At 38.7% G+C, this 19,298-nt stretch overlaps 2 protein-coding genes and 1 long non-coding RNA gene across 8 annotated transcripts; 2 read left to right on the plus strand and 1 right to left on the minus strand.

Moving 5' to 3' along the window:
* Positions 1-9,092: 9,092 nt before the first annotated feature.
* Positions 9,093-11,271, plus strand: LOC124405501 (signal recognition particle receptor subunit beta). Its single transcript, XM_046880443.1, has 4 exons — positions 9,093-9,285; positions 9,977-10,143; positions 10,282-10,421; positions 10,740-11,271. Exons 1-4 carry the CDS (start codon positions 9,186-9,188, stop codon positions 11,077-11,079), a joined length of 747 nt encoding a protein of 248 aa, XP_046736399.1. The 5' UTR covers positions 9,093-9,185; the 3' UTR covers positions 11,080-11,271.
* LOC124405502 lies at positions 9,222-12,251 on the minus strand. Its single transcript, XR_006929115.1, has 2 exons — positions 11,876-12,251; positions 9,222-10,105 (listed from the first exon to the last, which is right to left on the minus strand). It is a non-coding gene; the product is annotated as an uncharacterized LOC124405502 (long non-coding RNA).
* A 1,514-nt stretch (positions 12,252-13,765) lies between these two features.
* On the plus strand, positions 13,766-17,862 carry LOC124405366 (brahma-associated protein of 60 kDa). 6 transcript variants are annotated; one of them, XM_046880197.1, is made up of 8 exons: positions 13,766-13,864; positions 14,502-14,640; positions 14,895-15,070; positions 15,284-15,316; positions 15,428-15,773; positions 15,844-16,041; positions 16,237-16,495; positions 16,695-17,862. In XM_046880197.1, exons 2-8 carry the CDS (start codon positions 14,518-14,520, stop codon positions 17,099-17,101), a joined length of 1,542 nt encoding a protein of 513 aa, XP_046736153.1. In that variant the 5' UTR covers positions 13,766-13,864; positions 14,502-14,517; the 3' UTR covers positions 17,102-17,862. The 6 variants fall into 6 exon arrangements, with proteins under 6 accessions (XP_046736153.1, XP_046736152.1, XP_046736154.1 ...); XM_046880196.1 differs by having other exon boundaries at positions 13,830-13,962; XM_046880198.1 differs by having other exon boundaries at positions 13,830-13,962; positions 14,502-14,631.
* Positions 17,863-19,298: the final 1,436 nt, after the last annotated feature.

The following is a 19,298-nucleotide window of genomic DNA, read 5'->3' on the forward strand; positions in this document are numbered from 1 at the left end:
AGCCTTTGTGCACCACGCCAATTTTACCCCATTCCGTTCGTCCGCCAGTTATATATGTAGTCAGGGGGTGATTCTCGAAAGCCCTTATACCGTGTTATACCGATTTTTTCGTCAAACCTCGGAAATCGGAATGAAAAACCTGAACGCACCCATTGTACGGAATGCCTCTCACCGTTGTGCAACCTAGTCTTCCAATCCCACCCTCCCTCCCGAAAAAAACATCCCCCTATTCCCTGCAGGTGCTACCTAGCCAACATATCAACAGGTAGATTTCATCCCGAGGTCTAAATTCTCTCGGGTATAGATATATTCAACAGATTTTTAACTTTAATACTTGCCCCGGTTGTCGAGCGAGTCTGCAGTGAAAGGCTAAAATAATTTCAGAAACCCAACTCTAGTGTGATATCCACATGCGCGTTTACATAATAATTAAATTGGTCGGGATTGATCTCTGAAGGAAAAACGTATCTGTGTCACGACGAAATAATATTTCTATATAAAATCGATTAACTATGCATTCTACACTTTAATCACTGTACGATTCCAGGTCCATTCTATCCTGTACCCGATTTAAATTGAAAGTAAAATTTGACATCGTCCCCGATTACTTTCACGTCAGAGAAAGAATTATACGTACATGAAAGCCTGTATCCTGTGTGTTGTGGCAGCCTTGTACGGTGTGATTATATCCGCTTCCAGCTTCCTGAATATAATACAACGTGAAAAAACAACACGCAGGTAACGATAAAACGATTACCTAACACCATCGTTTTAATCCCACCGGGCACCTTGCAAACAAGTCGGCCTGACTTTGCCGAGGTGGAATATGGAGAATGGTCCTGGAAACTTGGGCGTCTGGTTCCCACGTAATCAAGTGGATAGGCCGGACCGTGAAACAATCGTACAGACCAGAGCACTATTGACTGGCTTGTGGCGCATTGTTTTTGCATCGGTGGAATGTCTAGGTGGCCGTGGAATCAATGCGCTACAGTTATGGGATTACGAATCGTGTCGAGCATCCTTTGGGGGGCGGATACGCGTGGCCGGCGACGATCTCAAACGGCGGCATCCACTTAGACAACGCAGCCGTGCATAATTCGGGTAATCGAATATACAGGGTTAGTTGGAATGAATCGGGTTAGACACAGTCGATATTATAAAATTAACCATCCTTCGAACGCCTGCAAGCCATATCCCTTCACGGCTTTGCCAGCAGCCGCGCTGCCAGGGTTGTTTGGTGTATTCATACCTGTTTATAATATATAATTCATAAATTCATCCCCACGGATATGTAGTATAATTAATTGAACGGTGCATGCCTGTTTAACCTACGACGAAAAAAGCAAGGTAATAAACAAACAAAACCACACATAATTCAGCTGCCGTCCACGGTGCATCGTTAATTTCGTTTCAGCTCATCAGGAACGCGCGTCCTGACATCGGAATTACTCAGTTTTTGAGCCCAGGCGCTGAGCTCTAAGCTCTGAAATACTATTCGAACATTTGTTCCGCGGAAGGAAGTTAACCGTGAATCAATATTTGGACCGACCGAGATCGAAGGCCTGATAAATATTTTCAAACACGCATGCCGGGTGAACAAATGAATGAGTGAAAGTCCCTTTCAAAGGATGCTTCTATCGCGAACGAAGGAAACTCCTTCGGCATATAACAAAAGCCTTTTTCTGCCTCGTGTCATTGCTGGCATAAGGCCGACAGTAATAATATAAGGCCTCGCCTTGGTCGACGCCTGCGTCCGCGTAGAGGTATATTGAATTTCCAAAAATCTGAAATTCCCTTGGCAGAGATTAAAATCGACAGCCAAGATTCCACAAGGGTTTTATAAGGGTTCGTTGCTTTTCTGGGTTATACACCTCGATTCGAAAGGGGCGAAACCTACGCGCCGGACTCCCTCTGTCCCACCTATACAAAATCCTGCCGACGCACATGGCATGTTTTTTTTTTTTTATTTTTTCCCTTTTTTTATCCTGATTCTTAACCCAGTGGGATCAGAGAATTCAATCGTGTACCGACTGCACAGGATTCTCACGCTGCCCCATTTCGAGAACGAGAAATTTCGTCCGCACTGAAAAATTGACAAAAAACGTTTTGAAATGATTGAGAAATCAAGAAACGCGGCGTGACCTCGAGCTCTCCAATGCGGAAAGTTTGTTATTGCAACTATTGAAGGATCCTTTTTTTCTAGCAATAAAATAATTAATTCACCGGAATCCATTTCAGAATGCTGTTGCAAGATTCATGCGTGGTATGCAGTAGTACACTTAAGGTACCGCGTTATAAAATTTGGAATAAAGTGGCAAAACATCGTGGAGGAATTTTACAACGAGGTACGCAGGAGCAGCAACAGCATCTCGTCTCATTTCGCGACGCCCCATAAAAATTAATCCCGATCGTTAAACTCGCATCGTAACTGTCAAAATATACGGCCCAGATCCTGCGCGAGAAATCTTTCCCAGTACGAGGCTTGTGTACCGCCATAAAATAATTGTTCGTCGCGAGCACACAACTGTCAACTGTGCACAGTGATGAGGAACTGATTCACCCCTCGATTCCCAATTCCAGTTCACTTTTTACAACACTATATAATATGACGGGTGAAATGTCGCTTTTTCTTCCATCATTGCTGAGTATTCAGCATTCTCAGTAGCCTGAAATATTTGTAAAAATTTTAGCAAGACTCGGAGGACGAATAACTAGCTAATAATTAATGGGGGAAACTGGGATTAATCAATTATTTTGAACCGCAGTTTGAATGGAAAATAGTGAGTCGTTGAAGAGAGACACCCTGTATGTGCGTGGAGATACAAGGTATGCCGGGATGCGCGAACCTTCCACGACTCGTCGGGGCTTTGTCTATGGCACAATTTAAACGTAACATATACGCACCACTATCGTAAAGGGGGATAATGGCCCTGAGGGAGCATTAAACCGAGGTATAAAGGAGCTCTCAGCCATACGCCATAAACTACCCTGCGTGCAACGAATTTGTAACATTTTATTTGCGAGGAACGAAAGAGCTCGAGCCAAGTGGGGAATAAGGTTATAGGCCATAGGGTACCCGGAACACGTGAGAGAGCAGATTTGCTACTTTGTACGTCTGTTTGACGACTGACATTTTTTATACTTATTCTCATTTTTACATTTACTTTTATTCCTTTTCGGACCGCTTCAGCCTAACCCGGGGGCTGTTTAGCAGCGGTGAAAAGCCCGGCGTTCATCCGGCTGCCAGAGTACAGATTTATACCCGATACCCATATGAGACACGAGGGCAGTTTTATGATCGGTTCCGTTACAAAGTTTACTCTTTGTGAAGCATCTTACCTGCAAGTCGCAAGCCACCGGCTTAAGCCTGACAAAAGCATCGCCAAGTCGTTAAACGTGCAACTCTCGTGCGGTAATACCTCCGAAATGCACTGTGCCTTTTAATTTGTCGGCTTCACCCAATCGCCTTTGCTTCGCGGCCGTAAACCGAACTCTTTTCGCGATCAAATTCGAGCCAGGTTCCTCCTGGTGAAAATAAATATACCTCGACATCCCGTTTCATCGTGATTGTACCGACGCGACGCGACGCGGCGCGACGCGCATTCGCACCTTCGTTAACCCGTTTTACACACGGCTCAAGCAGCAGTCCTCCTTAAACGCGCGTCGATTTCTTCGGACAACCGTCTATCCTTTTCTCACAATAAGGGTCTTATCTCATTAACGGTTGCTTCTCATCTAAAGTACCCGCAGACCTTTTTCTTGCCAGCTAAATGGCCATAGAGTCAGAGGGTAAAGGGCTGCAGCCGTAGAGATACGAACAAATTATGCTATCGGCGCGATGCACATGTGCACTTCGAGTCGTTGGAGGAAGAAAGTGGAGATTCGGATTGAGGATTCCCAGTAAGAGGGAAGAGATTTAAAGGAATTGATTACTTTACAGACTTATAGCACGATTCATGAGGCTCCCATTCCTCGAAATTTTTCATTCCTTTCGTTTCGAAAATTCATTTCTAATTAAATCGTTTGTAATTATAGGATTCTCGGAAATTCCCACAATTACCAGTTAATCCGGTGTTAATTTCAATTAACATTAAATTAATAGAGAAAAAATGTTTTTTTTTTCGTTCGCTTTCGTCCACGTATCGGATAAGAAGAATGGCAAACCTCAACAAAGATCCTGAGATTTGTAAGTACAAATTAGCCGCGAAGTTGGAGACGATTCTTTTCCTCGATGCATTCCGTAAAGCCGGGTTTGAATATTTTTTCGCTTGGTAAAAATCCAGTAGATAGAATCGACAAAGGCGCGATTCGAAGCCGGACATTATTGTATGCGTATGCGTGTATAAGATACACGCGGTGCAAGGCAACGCATCGCGTCGCCAATCGCGGTTTGCTAATCGGTAACCCCTGGCCAGAGAGCGAATATATCGAGCCGAAAGATACCAGGGTCTTATTTATGTAGCGTCAGCGTTGGTTGGCCAATTAGGCGAGGGGTTGGAGTAATAATTGGCGTCGCTAATTACGGTTCGGTTGCGCTCCTGCAGCCGATTTATAATAGAACCGCGTATGCAGGGTGGAAACTGCAGCGATGATCCGAGCGTGAGGTCTAGGCAAAGGACGTAATGACCGTTTGATTCAGCTGGACCAATAAATATAAAGATGGTACGATCGGCACCGATGCGCCAGCGCAGCGGAGCGCGGTTTATGCAGACATTCGCACCTTCCCCTGTAATTATCAACCTAAAATCAAGGATGAATTAACCGCGAATTAAGGAGCGTATAAACGGCCCTCGACCGTTATATACCCGCTTTGAACGCTAACCTTGTAATCATAATCACGCGATAGGTATACAACAGTTTCACCCAGAGTACATAAGCTTATATACCTACACATATGTAATACATACATTTTACAAACGCGGCAGGAAAATCTCGTGTATATACATCAAATTTATTACCCTAATTTACTCACGGGCGTTAGCAGGATACGTGCAGCGTGGCCAGAGAATTACCTTAACTGGCTCCTTATCCGGGCCATTAAGAACCTCGCGTAATATTCGCTCCGGATGGAATAATATTATCAAGCCAAGCACAGTACAGAAGCTCTCCTGCAGATAACACTTGCGGTATTCTGCGACAAAGCTAAGATAGGTACGCTAATTTCGTAGCGAACACTGCAATCTGGTTACTTGATAAGCAAAAATAAAAAGTAAACATTATTTTCAGTCACTTCTTACGAGTGATCATTGAATTCCAATTCCTTCTCGAAGTGAAGATACGAGGCGAACGGGTGCAGATGGTAATATATGTACATACGTGTGTACATGTCAATGGAGAATTTAGGGATCGATTCAGTTTTTTTCAGAGGTATTGCATCAGCGATGAAACTGCTTTTTTGAAGATTTATATCTGCTTCTTATTTGGCCGTATTGTCTTGCCGGGCAGAAAACAGTTTGTTGTTCGCATCGTTTTTTGCGGTATAATTGCAAATTCTGCAGCCCGCTGATCGCAGTTCGCTCTTTCTTTACCCAGGGGCAAGAAACGTTGCACACTGCAGGGACCGTCGAGTCCTTCGTGTTCGGTCTTCCTTCTTTCGATCCTCCGCTGCCTTCTCTTCCTCGCGCCCAGTCGGGTCCCAAACCACCTTAGGATTCTTTCTTTCTTGCCGTATTTTATCGCGTCGGTGTCTGCGGCTTTTTTGGTCTTTACTTACAACGAACCGCTTAAAAATCAGTTAGTTTTTGCCCCAAGAAACCATCGACTAATACGACAGCCCCATTCTGTTGTAGGTATTTTTGCAGTCGAGTAATTCCTGCACAGTGAAGGATAAGATTGTATGTGTTTATAACGTTTTCATTTTTATTATTCATTAATTTTTTTCGAGCTACCTTGTATTATATATATTATATACGACGCACCAGCTTTCGCGATGCGAAAAAATTATACGATTTTATTGCTGCAGTTTTGATTATCTTTTCTTTTTTTTTTCTCTTTTGGTTTTTTTTTTATCGTTAATGGATTTTTTTCAACGTACAGATAATTCGCGGCGATTTCTTCAAAAGACATAGATCTACTCAGTGCCGGAACTGGCACACTTTGCTTGTTTTAACGACCAGATAATTGATACTTACTTAATGACCCTCGATGTAGGTTGTACAGATTGAAAATATTCTCGCGAATTTATGGTGGCAGATGCGGTCACGTTATTAAATTTCATCCGTACGTTCGCGACTCTCTTAAACGCGTACGTAGGTATCAGTGCATTTGTGAAGCGATATCTCGGCACTCTTTACGAGGTGTGCACAGGTCGTCTGTTAATTATACGCATTAATTGCCCCACTGTTATATGCTATAGACGTTGTGGACCTGGGACGATAATTATTAATCATAAATTATTCGCATGAGCGGATACGGACGTATTGCTGCGGTTTTCTCGATCCTTTTCGATCTGCGCATCGCATATGATATTCGAGTCCTCGTTTCAGTCCCAATTTAAACGCTGCATCTTTGATGCTTATATATTTATAGCGACAGTTATAAATAATTGCTCGAATGGAAGAAATATGCCGTAATGGCAAAGTGCATTTCGATGATTTAAACGTTCAATTTGTTTGCCAAGTGCAGCGTGGTCTGTCGATTCCCGGTTATGCCATAAAAGAGCATGAGCAGAAACTCATTAATAAGCAATAATATCCTGTCGATGCATTTCTGATCGATATGGACATCCCGCTGAGTCCGATCTCGCAACTGCAACCGCAGTCTGCTGGCAAAAAATCGTGCAACGAATAAGATTCGGACTGCATGCATGCGAGTATCGCTGGTGATATCGGATCGGCGATTTCTCAGGGTGCGCAGAGTTGACAAAAAACAAATAACCTTTTTACGGAATATAATCGCCCCGAGAATTTGTCGCATTATGCAACTTCATATCTGCAAGTAAGTTTGGCGCGAGAGCTGCTGCATCTCGATCGGCTCGCTTATTCCCACGAGATCCCGCGAGATCAGAATCGAGATCTCCAAATAGCTGCTGTGGCCTCTGGAAGACTGTACGACCGAAGCTTTAAACATATTCCGAAGAATTGAGTCCCCCGCAGTCTCTTCGAAAAAGACTTCTACCCACAGCTGGTTGCCAGTGGAGAGAGCACTTCGCGAATTCAGACTACGGCGCCAATATTTTGCGATGCAATGAATTCGGGAGTCACGCGACTCCGCCACATGCAGAGATAACTCGGCAAAAATTGCACTCTCTCGCAATTTTCTTCTCGCGTTTATGTCTATATACATATTATGTCCATACTCGCCAAGTATAAATAATACGAATATCCCTTTTTCGAGATATATATCTATACACGTCTATTATCACTAATTTGTCAAATTCAACTCATGTTGACTTCGTTAAAACTATTTTAAACAGGAATAATTTTCTCTCATAGCTGTGAGACTTGATGGAATGTTCTAACTTGTGGAATAATTAAATGCCGCCTACCCGTACTGGATACCCTTCATTACCCCAAACCATATACATAGGAGTCTACCAACTTCCCCTCTATTCATCGACTTTCCCTCAGCAAAGGATCCTTTCATCCAATATTTGGCCAGACATCCCCAAGTGGGACATGTGTTTAGAATCACTCAGCGACAGCAGGTGCGACCTGCCTCCCTCGAGTGTAGTACACACATTATAACACTCCACACGTGAATTTACGGGTGGTCCATCCCCAAAAACGTGCGAGTGCTGTGGCGGCGGCGGCAACGGCATGGCAGCACGACCGTGTGTTTGTTGTCTCCTACCCCTATGTACGACGCAGCAGAGCGGCGAGCAGGTCTTGGTGATTGTTTATTTTGCTTTCCAATATTTTTTAGACAGAGGTCTGGTTTTCAAAAGAGCAACGGAGCCATGAAGAATAGCCTGCGATGCGTGAGTGCCCTGGATGGAATATACCTATAACATACGTGTAACGGATATGCGACGATGGAGCTGCTGTCCAACAGACACGAATCCACGCTTATGTACATTTCTCAACATAGACTGAATGAGGCAAATTATTGGGGTAAATAATATTCACACAGAAACTCCCTTTCAATATTCACTCACTAAGGTCCCTCTAATGATGTACGAAAAAGAAAATTCCGGTCTTCTCTGTAATAATATTTGAATACATATATATATTTATATATAATATATATTCACCGGAATATTCTTATATATTTTATATACATACATAAGCAGTCGCATACAGGAATATACAGGCTGTTGGTTACTGACGAGTACTCGATTTTAATCGTATTTGTGTCTTTTTTAAGAATTGTTTAAAGATCAATAAAAGAGCAGTTCCTCACTGTACTCGTATAAAAAGATGAATTGAAAGTGAAATTTAATTACTCGCAATACCACAAACCGTACCGTACTGTTACGGTATTAAGAACATATCATGTAGAATATTTCGAATTGACAACTGTTTTAGTACATTTTACAGTTGTAATACTAACATATTGCACAAAAAACAACACAACTCAATTTCAGACTCATAAAAATTTACATGGAACGAAAGCCAATTCGGTTAATTATAGAATGTACGATGAAACATTCGAATATTTGAATACCCATCTTCGCAGGATTATTATTTGAAATATAACCGAAAATAACCGTTAAATGGTATTACAGTAATAAATAAATAAATTTCTTCAGCAGGCTTTCGGTAAGCAATAAACTGAATTTAATGTACGAGCACATTTATTCCTAACGGAAAAAAAAACAAAAAAAAAAACAGAAATATGCATTCACAGCCGTGTCTGTATTCTCGCGAATTTGAGAAGCTTTCGTGTGAGGGAAACAGCATACGGTGCTGCAACATTTGAATTAGGGAATTTATATTAAGATAATATATTATCTTAATTTGTATCAGAAGCACGCTCTATCTATATCAATACGAATCAACTAGGAATGACAGTTAGTCTCTTGGTAACACACAAACATCGGTAAGGTAAGGATCTGTTTCACCTCTGACGCTCTGCAGTACCAACAGATGCAGGGAATTTTGTTGGATCATGTTGGGTAAGGTTAAATCACGCAGTTGCACATTCTGCCACACGTAGAGGTGAGGTGAGAGGTGACATTTACACCATATGCACCCACGTTGAGTTTAGTTTAGTAGTGAAAATATCGCAATTTAACACGATCCAGAATGGGGAACAAACGTGGAGAGACGCTGATACTCGAGAACAATGAAAACACACAATTTATTGGAATGCTCGTTGCTGTGTTTACCATATTTATCACGCTAGGTATAATATTACATCAAACACATTAGTCTTAGGTTATGATTTTTAACAAATTATTGTGCTTTGTTGTGCACCGTTCTCGCTAATGCACCGCATTCGATTTACATAAGTACATAACATTTGAACATGTGAATATGCGCATTTTGGTACTAATATTGAAAAATCTCGTTGCTGCACGAATTTATGCAATACGATTATCTATATATGGACAAATAATCTCAGAGAGATAAGGAGCAACAACATGTTTATGCATAATGTATGTACATTACATATGGCATATGGTAGATAAATTTGCATTTCTTTCAAGGATGCAGGCTATTTTAAGCGAAACCAATATTGTGCCATTAAAAGCATAGATCTCATATTAAAATTATATCATAGAATTTACAATAGTTATAAAATAGTATTAAAATAGTGAATAAAAAGAAAACAACTCTAGCTTCATGATTGTGTACATAATAACAAAATAGATACATTATTGGAAATCGAAATATCGATTTCTTCCACAGAGTCAAATTAGAAATTGACTGCACACAGTTTCTAACGAAATTTCTTTTTTACAAATCCACAGTTTTATAACAACATCAACTTGAGCAATAATCATGTAAAAATATATATACTTGCATTGTTCTATTCAACCTAACTAATGATCTACATACTTTTAAAAATACGTGGCATCATTTTATTATTTCAGTTGTATTTGCTGTATGGCGTAGGAGGAGATCCGTTGGCCGAAGCGTGATCTTGGCAGGGCTTAGTAATGCTGGAAAAACATTGCTGTACGCTCGGCTCCTTCATTCCAAATATGTCGCGACACACACCTCTGTTAAAGAAAATATCGGAGACATTACCATCAACAATGTAAATTTGAAACTTCAGTTATTTCATAACTACAATTTTATCCAAATTTTTAGACTGTCCAGTTTACTATACTGTGCAAACATAAAATACTAGACAGAATAAATCTACTCCTCTCTGTTTTTTTTTTTTTTTTTGCAGAGCACTTTGCGAATTGTTGACATTCCTGGTCACGAGCGACTGAGGCAAAAATTTTTTGATAATTACAAATCTTCGGTAAGAGGATTAGTCTACGTCATTGATTCAGTGACCATACAAAAAGATGTCAGAGATGTTGCTGAGTAAGTAAATAGTGAATTACCGTATTGTTCCGAGTATAAAATGACCCCCAATTCTGAGACAGTATTTCAAAGTCGTTTTTTAGTTACCCGCACATAAGACAAGTCTGCATAAAAGACAACAACAATTTTGGCAGGTGCTGTCAATGACAAAAAAAACCTCGGCTTATAGTCGAAACAATACTGTATATCATCATTTTCAACTAATTTCTGACGATTGTGAATGGATTTCTGTTCAACATTAATCGACTGATCTAAAACTTCATTCTAGGATTCGTTTTTTGCCATTCCTTTACAGTTTAAATTTCTCATATGTTACAGATATTTATATACGCTCCTATCTGATCCTACGATTCAAAAAAATGGACCCCCTGTTCTAATTTTATGCAACAAACAGGATCAAACAACAGCCAAGGGATGCAGTGTAATTAAATCCTTACTCGAGAAAGAAATTAATTTGCTTAGGGTAACAAAGACTAATCAATTAGAGGCTACGGATGCCTCGTCATCAAATTTTTATCTTGGTAAACAAGGTAAAGACTTTGAGTTTATTCATCTCGGCTCGAAAGTTGATTTTGCTGAAGCTAGTGCATTCGATAAAGATTCTGATACTTCTGCTGACATTGAACAACTGGATATCTGGCTACAAAAGATAGCTTAGTACCTAAGATCTCATAAATCATGCGTACACCATATCGTTTCATTGTCTGTATCGAATCTAAACGATTATTTACACAATATGCACATGGTCATATACATATTTTGCAACATGAATAATAATTTTTAACTTTTTTCTCTATTCATTATTATATCGCTTTATTTCAGAATACATACTGCGTTTCTTACTTGAATATATCATTACTGCCTTTAATTTGATATGAATCATTTTCTCTGTAAGTTACGATTTTTACTCTAAAAATGAAAATTAAATAAATTACAAAAAAAAATTATAAAAAAAAAGCGTTACGTTTGCAATGGTAAAAAGAAACTTTGATCTAGGGATGAGAATCAATTTGTATACTATGCCGAAAATTTGTCTACATTTAATTTTTTATAATTTGCATGGAAGTTATTAAATTATTTCAACTTTCGAGAACCATCAGTTCTTAACTTTACCAAGCCTCAAAGCCTTGGCTTACAGCAATAGATTATACAAGTATTAAATCTCTGATAAATACATGAAAACTAGAATGTTTATTACTTTAAGGAAACTCATCAAGCTGTCAAGGAATTTTGAGGGTAGAAAATTTGTCATCCAAGATCGCTACGAAAAAATCCGAAAATCAATTTTCACGTGGTATATCGTCAGTCACATGTACAGTTGATATCCACTGTTTATCACCGCATGCTGCGATGTTGCCAAATTTTCTAACGTCAAGTTGACGTTTAGGTTATTGCTTCAATAGCAAAATTGTGGCCAATTACTGAAGAGTTAAACTTTATTGATAACGGAATACCTTTGAAGTGATGTAGAAGATTCGTATTTACATAACTCAACCCGCGGTCCACTCAGCTTACCGCCGTGTTTATGTTTCACGAATAAACGTTACAGACGCTAATATTAAGTCCACGGACGAACCTGCGGTCAGTATTGTACACATGTCACTAGCCATGAAGAGCCCGAGAAGGCACGGCTTAATTTTTTCGAACATCCGTGCGCTCTTATTCTTTTCTGAATTAATAAATCAGCCGAAGTATTAAACATGATATCGCATCTTTCGACAGACGTATCAACGCTCCGGCGTGCGACTGCAATCTTGTCTCAAAGCCGACAATCAGCTGTTCAATACGGTACAGCTAGATGACAACACACTTTCCAACGTGAATATGATCGATATTCTCGAAAGCTTACCGACACGAAGTAAGGTGATGTTCCCTGACATGTTGACACAAAGATTGTTCGAATACCAACTTGAACATGATCGACAGTGTATTCTCAGACACTCCCAATAGGGTGCATTTTGTCCACTGTCATGTAAACTGGAGAGATCTATGCGAGAGAAAAAGGTAGTAAAAAGACTTCGGTTGTAACCCTGTGAGTCTGTAAATATAGGGCGCTGCCCTTACCTCTGTGATCGTAACTCCGTATCGCCTGCTTGATGCTTCAGAGTATTACGCCTAACGCCAAAGGCGGCGGCAAACCCCTAGACTCAACTCACATTCGCGCAACTCGATGCAATCGGTCGGGAAATGCAAGCAAAGCGTGCTCGGCTTTATTTATGGCTAGTCAAAGCTCACTGGCACAACCAACTCACTGGTAGGTTCTTTCTAGTACTGTAAGGAAGATACATGCTTTGATATTTAAGCATTCAGATCGAAGTGTTCATGCTGGATCAGATGATGTGATCACTGCATTCCACTGATATCTAGTTACGCAATAGAAATCAGTGGAAGTATGATTCAGAGAATAAATGGTTATTCACATTAAAAGAGTCTGCGAATGTATTGAAGATGAATTTAATGGACCGATACATTTGCAACTTTGACGGATACATCTCGCGTTCTGTTGAAAATTCTCAAGTGGAATTCACGTGGAACTTCATATCAGAACCTGGCGTGAGTTTATACAGTAAATTAGGATAAATTTTCATTTGATGTAGAACTTAAAATTCAGGTGAAATCTCATGTTGGTTACTAAATAGATTTCGATATTATACATTACACACCCCCAGTTACCTAAAATTGGGGGCCCTTATGCTGCGTATCCATGTAATGTCATGTTATGTATAGAGTCCTATATTAATTGCTGTAAGACATATTTTTACCTATGTGTTTCCTTATAATCATATGTGGGATGCCAATTTTTCGTAGCAATTAGTATTCTCATCCTCAGTTTATCAATTTCAAGTTTTTGTCATGTTTATCAATCAAATTTTCAAATGTTATCACATTATACTTTCACAAAAATGTCAGGATAGGATATGGAATAGATTTCAATGTTTAAAAACTTATTCCAAAGTATTTCATCTCAAAATTCTTAAAAAAAAATCTTTAAAACATTTTTATCACGTTCTATCGACCGTACAAGAAATTTGAATTGTTCTATAAAATTCAGCTTCAATTTCAATTACCTAACATATCTACATTCTTCAAATAAATGTTTTTATCTAATATTAGTTTTTGGAAATTTAATTACTATTAATTCTTCTTCATGAAATGGTGCTTGAATAGGAATAGAGGTAAATTTTTTATCTTTCATTCCTTTATCAATAATTTTAGATCAGATATTAGAGTTCCTACAAGACCGGCATTAGCAACGCCAGCGCCTCTAGTGTAAAAAGATCTTTCTCCAAATTTTCGGCCGTCTTTTATACAATACGATCGTTCTCTCATATCTAGGCTCCGTGCCAAGCGCACTCTGGTTTTCGCAGCCTGAACATTCCCACCGCAAACAAAGTCCCCCCAATTTTATTCCCTGCTAGTGCGTCTAAAGTTAAGAAGTGAAGGTTATTTTCTGTCTATTTTGATTTTCACGTAGATTTTTATCGGTTTTCAATATAATCTAACCACTGCTATGTTATCCAGTGAAAAAATACCGTCTAACGTAACTAATGACTACTGAAAATACTGAGATATCTTTTTTACTCCTATGGCTTTCCAGTGTCAGCTGAAAACATCCCAGCTTAGATATTCTTGCTCTTTATTAACTCAATTATTTTACATTTTCACTTGGAATATTTTGAGTTAATTATCTCACCCCCCCACTAAGGTCTTTCCAATAAAACATCTAACCTTTTTCTGTAATTAATCTGTGCTTACATTTATAACATTGAATTGGTATTGAAATTTATCGCATCATCTGTGCTCCTTCTCAGCACAGCTCCGGCAAACTTGGTAAAAAGTCGCATCCCGTGGCGTGTACCAATCACCACTCAGTTTTAAAGAATTATTCATCTTTTGAAAGAGAATACTTTGTGTTGAGGGTTTTTTTTTTTCTCAATCATCCGCCACTTAATCAGATTTCCTTGTTTTCCTCAAACGTGCAGGCTTCCTTAAAGCGCAACGTCTAGTGTGTAACTATATGACATGTATCTGGGGTAATTCCTTAGAAGTGAACTTAATTTTGATTTTACTCATATTCAGATAGCTCGATTGCAAAATGGCACAGCGTTTTCCTGTGCCAAATACAGGAAATAATGGCCCACCATCACAGCGATATCCTCCTCCTTCCGTACCACCAAATCTGAGACAATATTCTGGCCCCAACTTCCCGGTAGGCAAGGTTAATTTTGATTCTTTATTATTTACTAACTACTAAGTCTCTCTTTCTCTCTCAAACCACAGCGAGCAACTTCAAATTCACTCAAATTATTAAGATCCAATACTTTAATTGAAAAAAAAAAACTGTTTTTTCATGCCAACTAGTATAAGAATACGGCGGCTGAGGTTTTTCGACCTGTAATGTTTTTAAAGTTGAAAGAACTCCCTTGTTTCCAAATTGTCTACTGTTCTTTGGGTGAATGTCTCTTTACGCAGATGCAGCAAAGGTCAGGTTTTACCCCACCTCCACAAATGGGCAGCGGAGGCCCAGGACCTGGAGGAATGATGAGGCCAAACCAACCATACACTAATATGCGCCAAGGGCCTATGCCCACACCTCCAGGAAGTAAAAGATCTGCTGAGCAACGGATACCCATATCTCAGCAAAAACCGTAAGTCCAATTTACATTAGACATGATGATTATTATTGCTCATTTTGTGAACATATCATATAATTTACAACATTTCTTCGTATGCTTGTAACATTTTAAGGCAAGTGACTGCTCAATTTGTCAATTTGCAAAGTTACGTGATGCTTATGGTTCTGAAATTCATTGCTGTCTTTTTCGTTACTACGTTTTTTTGTGCGTTTTTCATGGTACAAGCCTACACTGTTCTGGATTAGAGCTCAAACTAAGGTACAAAGTTTTTACCAGGCGCTGCAGCCATCGTCATAACTAATTTGTACGAAAATCTTTTCAAAATTAATTTTGATTTTTGAGCTATGATTTTTCACGCAAACTCACTAGGTATTTTTGGAACAGTGATTTCTCACATTCCACGTCTAAGAAGAAGAAGAAACTGGCAGACAAAATTCTACCTCAAAAAGTACGCGATCTGGTGCCTGAGTCACAGGCATACATGGATCTGCTTGCTTTTGAGCGTAAACTTGATGCTACCATCATGCGCAAACGTTTGGATATCCAAGAAGCCCTGAAACGTCCTATGAAACAAAAACGAAAGTTGAGAATCTTTATATCTAATACTTTCTACCCAGCTAAAGAAGCTGGCGAAGGAGAAGAAGGTTCTGTTGCTTCGTGGGAACTTCGGGTTGAAGGAAGACTCCTAGATGATACGAAAAATGACCCTAACAAGGTAATAATGTGCCCAACATATTTGTATTATACTGGAAAAAGCAGCATACATGTTTTGGGTTATTTCATAGGTCAAGAGAAAATTTTCATCTTTCTTTAAAAGCTTGGTAATAGAGCTAGACAAGGACTTGTATGGGCCAGACAATCATCTAGTTGAATGGCATCGTACGCTGACAACTCAGGAGACTGATGGTTTTCAAGTTAAAAGACCTGGTGATAAGAATGTTAGATGTACAATTCTGTTGCTGCTTGATTATCAACCACTGCAGGTAAATTTTGTGATTAAAACTCATTCAAATTGTATAAGGGTGGTGACCGACCGGGAAAATTGGAAAATCCAAAAATTGTCAGAGAGTTTCATCTATCGGGAAAAGTCAATTTTATTCCAACAAGATTTTTCTCCACCCCATGTATGTGAACATCTAATTATGTGTATAATATACAACTCATTTCCAATTTCACAGTTCAAGCTCGATCCTCGTTTAGCTCGCCTACTTGGTGTTCACACCCAAACTCGGCCAGTCATCATCTCGGCTCTCTGGCAGTATATAAAAACACACAAACTTCAAGATGGACATGAACGTGAATTTATAAACTGTGACAAATATTTGGAGCAAATATTTGCTTGTCCAAGAATGAAATTTGCTGAAATACCTCAACGCTTGAACCCGTTACTTCATCCACCGGATCCAATTGTTATTAATCATGTCATTAGTGTAGAAGGTACGTACAATAATAATCATTAAGCACCTTCGCAAGTGAATACAGTTTTATTGAAAGAATTGGTGTATGGAGTATATCAGCTTTTAATTTATCGAATTTTCCAGTTGATTTCATCTTTAGTTGTTACTCAATTTCAGCAATATGAATCCAGATATAATACTAATTCTTGCTCCATTGACATTTAAATGTTTTCATTTAGGTACAGAGACAAAGCAAACTGCGTGCTATGATATCGATGTTGAAGTAGATGATACTCTCAAGACCCAGATGAACAATTTCTTGTTGTCGACTGCAAGTCAGCAGGAAATTCAAAGCCTTGATAACAAAATTCACGAGACAGTGGAAACTATAAACCAGTTGAAAACAAATCGAGAGTTCTTTTTGAGCTTTGCAAAAGATCCACAGCAGTTTATCAACAAGTGGATTATATCACAGACTAGAGACTTGAAGACAATGACAGATGTTGTCGGCAACCCTGAGGAAGAGCGTAGAGCTGATTTCTACTATCAGCCTTGGGCTCAAGAAGCAGTATGTCGATACTTTTACACTAAAGTTCAACAAAAGCGTGCAGAGTTAGAACAAGCTCTCGGAATTCGCAATTCATAAACCTCAAATTATCCCATAATTGCCAACGGTATCGTCAGTTAGGCATGCACTTGCCAACCTGTACACTTTCCTGAACTACACGGTTTATACGATACTTTTTTATGTGCTCATACGTAATCAAAGCGAACGATCCAAACGATTAAGGAAGTTCTGTGAATTTTATTACATGATTATAATAACTAAAATCAAATCGAATGAATTGTAGCCAAAATTACCCAAATATAACTTTTAGTGGCACGGCATTACTGACTTATTATAATACATCGGCGGAATATATGACTATTGCCTCAAGTAAAAGTCAAGCAGTTAAAAAAAGTTGATACGACTATAAAAAAATGGTATCAGACTTTATAATTGTAATAAAATCCATACAATAGATAAAGTCAAACTTTTAAATTTCGGTTATACTGCGTACTAAATTATCACAAATTGCTAATGATTGATGCTATTCAAAGTAAGAAATACATCAACTGGATCTGCTGCACTTTTCAATCATATTTAACAATCATTCAGAAAAGTATCATGAACATTGAACAGTATTTATAACATTTAATATTTTTGCTAATTTTAATTTTCCTCCGTTCATTCAATATTAGATTCATCATCAATATAGCCACATTATTGCAAGCCAAACCTTTGTGGTACGTTCACAATAATAATTGAAGTAAAGTACGTGAGTCTTTCATTGGGTATTGAAAAAAAATCCTAAACAATAAGTCATGATTATACACATTATAACAAATAAATAATATTGAGATACAGCCGATAAATTTTTGCGTTTGAAACCATCCTTTGACAACGTGAACTCATTTTTTAATTCTCATATTTGATGCTGCTGAAGTTTGTAGTTCTCTGTAATTACTGGGAAGAAAAGTTTTAATGAGGTGAGCACATACAGTTTGGTTTTTCAAACATTACCTATTTCTGTCATGTTTGTATAACAAGTAGTTTTACTGGTTCAATGTAGCGTATCAGAATAATCTACAGATTTCCACGAAATTTTTTCATACATAGAGGATCTCTCGGAGGGGGTGGGGTCAATTTAATCCGGTTAACATAATGCATGGAAGGACCTGTAGTAGCTTGGAAGGTCTGTTTGAAGATATTCTGTATATCCAGTAAAGCAAGGATAACAAATCATTTGTCACTTGGGGTAATTTTAGGAGATTCTTGTGTATTTTTGCATACATATGTGTGACATTCGAGAATCTGCTGCAAACCCGGGTTTTTTTCCTGTAGGCTATATTTTTCTTTAAACTAGGTATTTGTGAATTACAACTTGGATTCAAAACAAAAAATGCAGAGTTCCAGAACATACACATTGTGATTTTATTTATTAGTTTTGATACCTGTCAAATGACAAAAACCACAATGCTTTCTTAATTCTATTTCATATTTCAATACAGATATACAGAATAATATTGAAATAATATATGCAGATACTCGCACAGGTTCATAACTATTATCGAGAGCTCGTTATTCAAAGTTATTCAAAAAGTTTATCTTGGCTTCAAAGCATCTGTCTAAATTGTTATCGTCGAAAGATTAAAAATTTCGAAACCATTGTAGGAATCTGGATTGAATTTACCTGATTACAAACGTGAAACAGGATCAGGCTAATTCTGCACTTTTCTATTGGAAATATGATTTTATTACCGACTCAACCATAATGTTATCTTTTTTGACCAGAAAAGCGGGACGAAAGTGGCATATTTTTCCCTCTTGATTTTTTGCCCTCATTTATGGGAAAAAGTGGCACTTCTCTCCCACAAATACGATAGAATATGTTACAAATTAATGTGTAACATCTTTGCTCTCGGTATGTGGCATTGAGTGGGACTAATTTCACGAATGCGACGTAAATATGTAGCGTTCGCGCTGCCCGTGAAAATCCAGCCTTAGCGAAAGCAGTGAACTCCAACATTTTCATAACATTTGAAAAGAGAGAGAGATAGAAGACACAGCTGTCAATCGTTCCTTCTATAAATGCCAGACAATTTATACTTTTATTGTGTATTCAAATTTTTATTTTCAAAAAAGTATATTTTTTGGTGAGAGGGGGCTCTACCTCCTACATCTCCTACCAGGGCCAGCGGCCTGCGCTCCCTCCCCTAGCTACCGCCGACCCACACTCATATACTAATTGCATGCATTTTTGAGAATTAATTTTTTTATTTTTAGTCTATGCTCTCAATTT

The sequence above is a fragment of the Diprion similis genome, chromosome 4 (assembly GCF_021155765.1).
Source record: "Diprion similis isolate iyDipSimi1 chromosome 4, iyDipSimi1.1, whole genome shotgun sequence".
In the NCBI taxonomy this organism is placed as follows: domain Eukaryota; kingdom Metazoa; phylum Arthropoda; class Insecta; order Hymenoptera; family Diprionidae; genus Diprion; species Diprion similis.

What these genes read in the sequence shown, in the direction of transcription:
- LOC124405501 (XM_046880443.1), top strand. Translation starts at nt 9,186, where the DNA reads ATGGGGAACAAACGTGGAGAGACGCTGATACTCGAGAACAATGAAAAC. An exon ending in TACCATATTTATCACGCTAG is followed by an intron (nt 9,286 to 9,976) that starts GTATAATATTAC and finishes TTATTATTTCAG; the next exon opens with TTGTATTTGCTGTATGGCGT. An exon ending in GAGACATTACCATCAACAAT is followed by an intron (nt 10,144 to 10,281) that starts GTAAATTTGAAA and finishes TTTTTTTTGCAG; the next exon opens with AGCACTTTGCGAATTGTTGA.
- LOC124405366 (XM_046880197.1), top strand. Translation starts at nt 14,518, where the DNA reads ATGGCACAGCGTTTTCCTGTGCCAAATACAGGAAATAATGGCCCACCA. An exon ending in GGATTAGAGCTCAAACTAAG is followed by an intron (nt 15,317 to 15,427) that starts GTACAAAGTTTT and finishes CAAACTCACTAG; the next exon opens with GTATTTTTGGAACAGTGATT. An exon ending in CGAAAAATGACCCTAACAAG is followed by an intron (nt 15,774 to 15,843) that starts GTAATAATGTGC and finishes GTTATTTCATAG; the next exon opens with GTCAAGAGAAAATTTTCATC.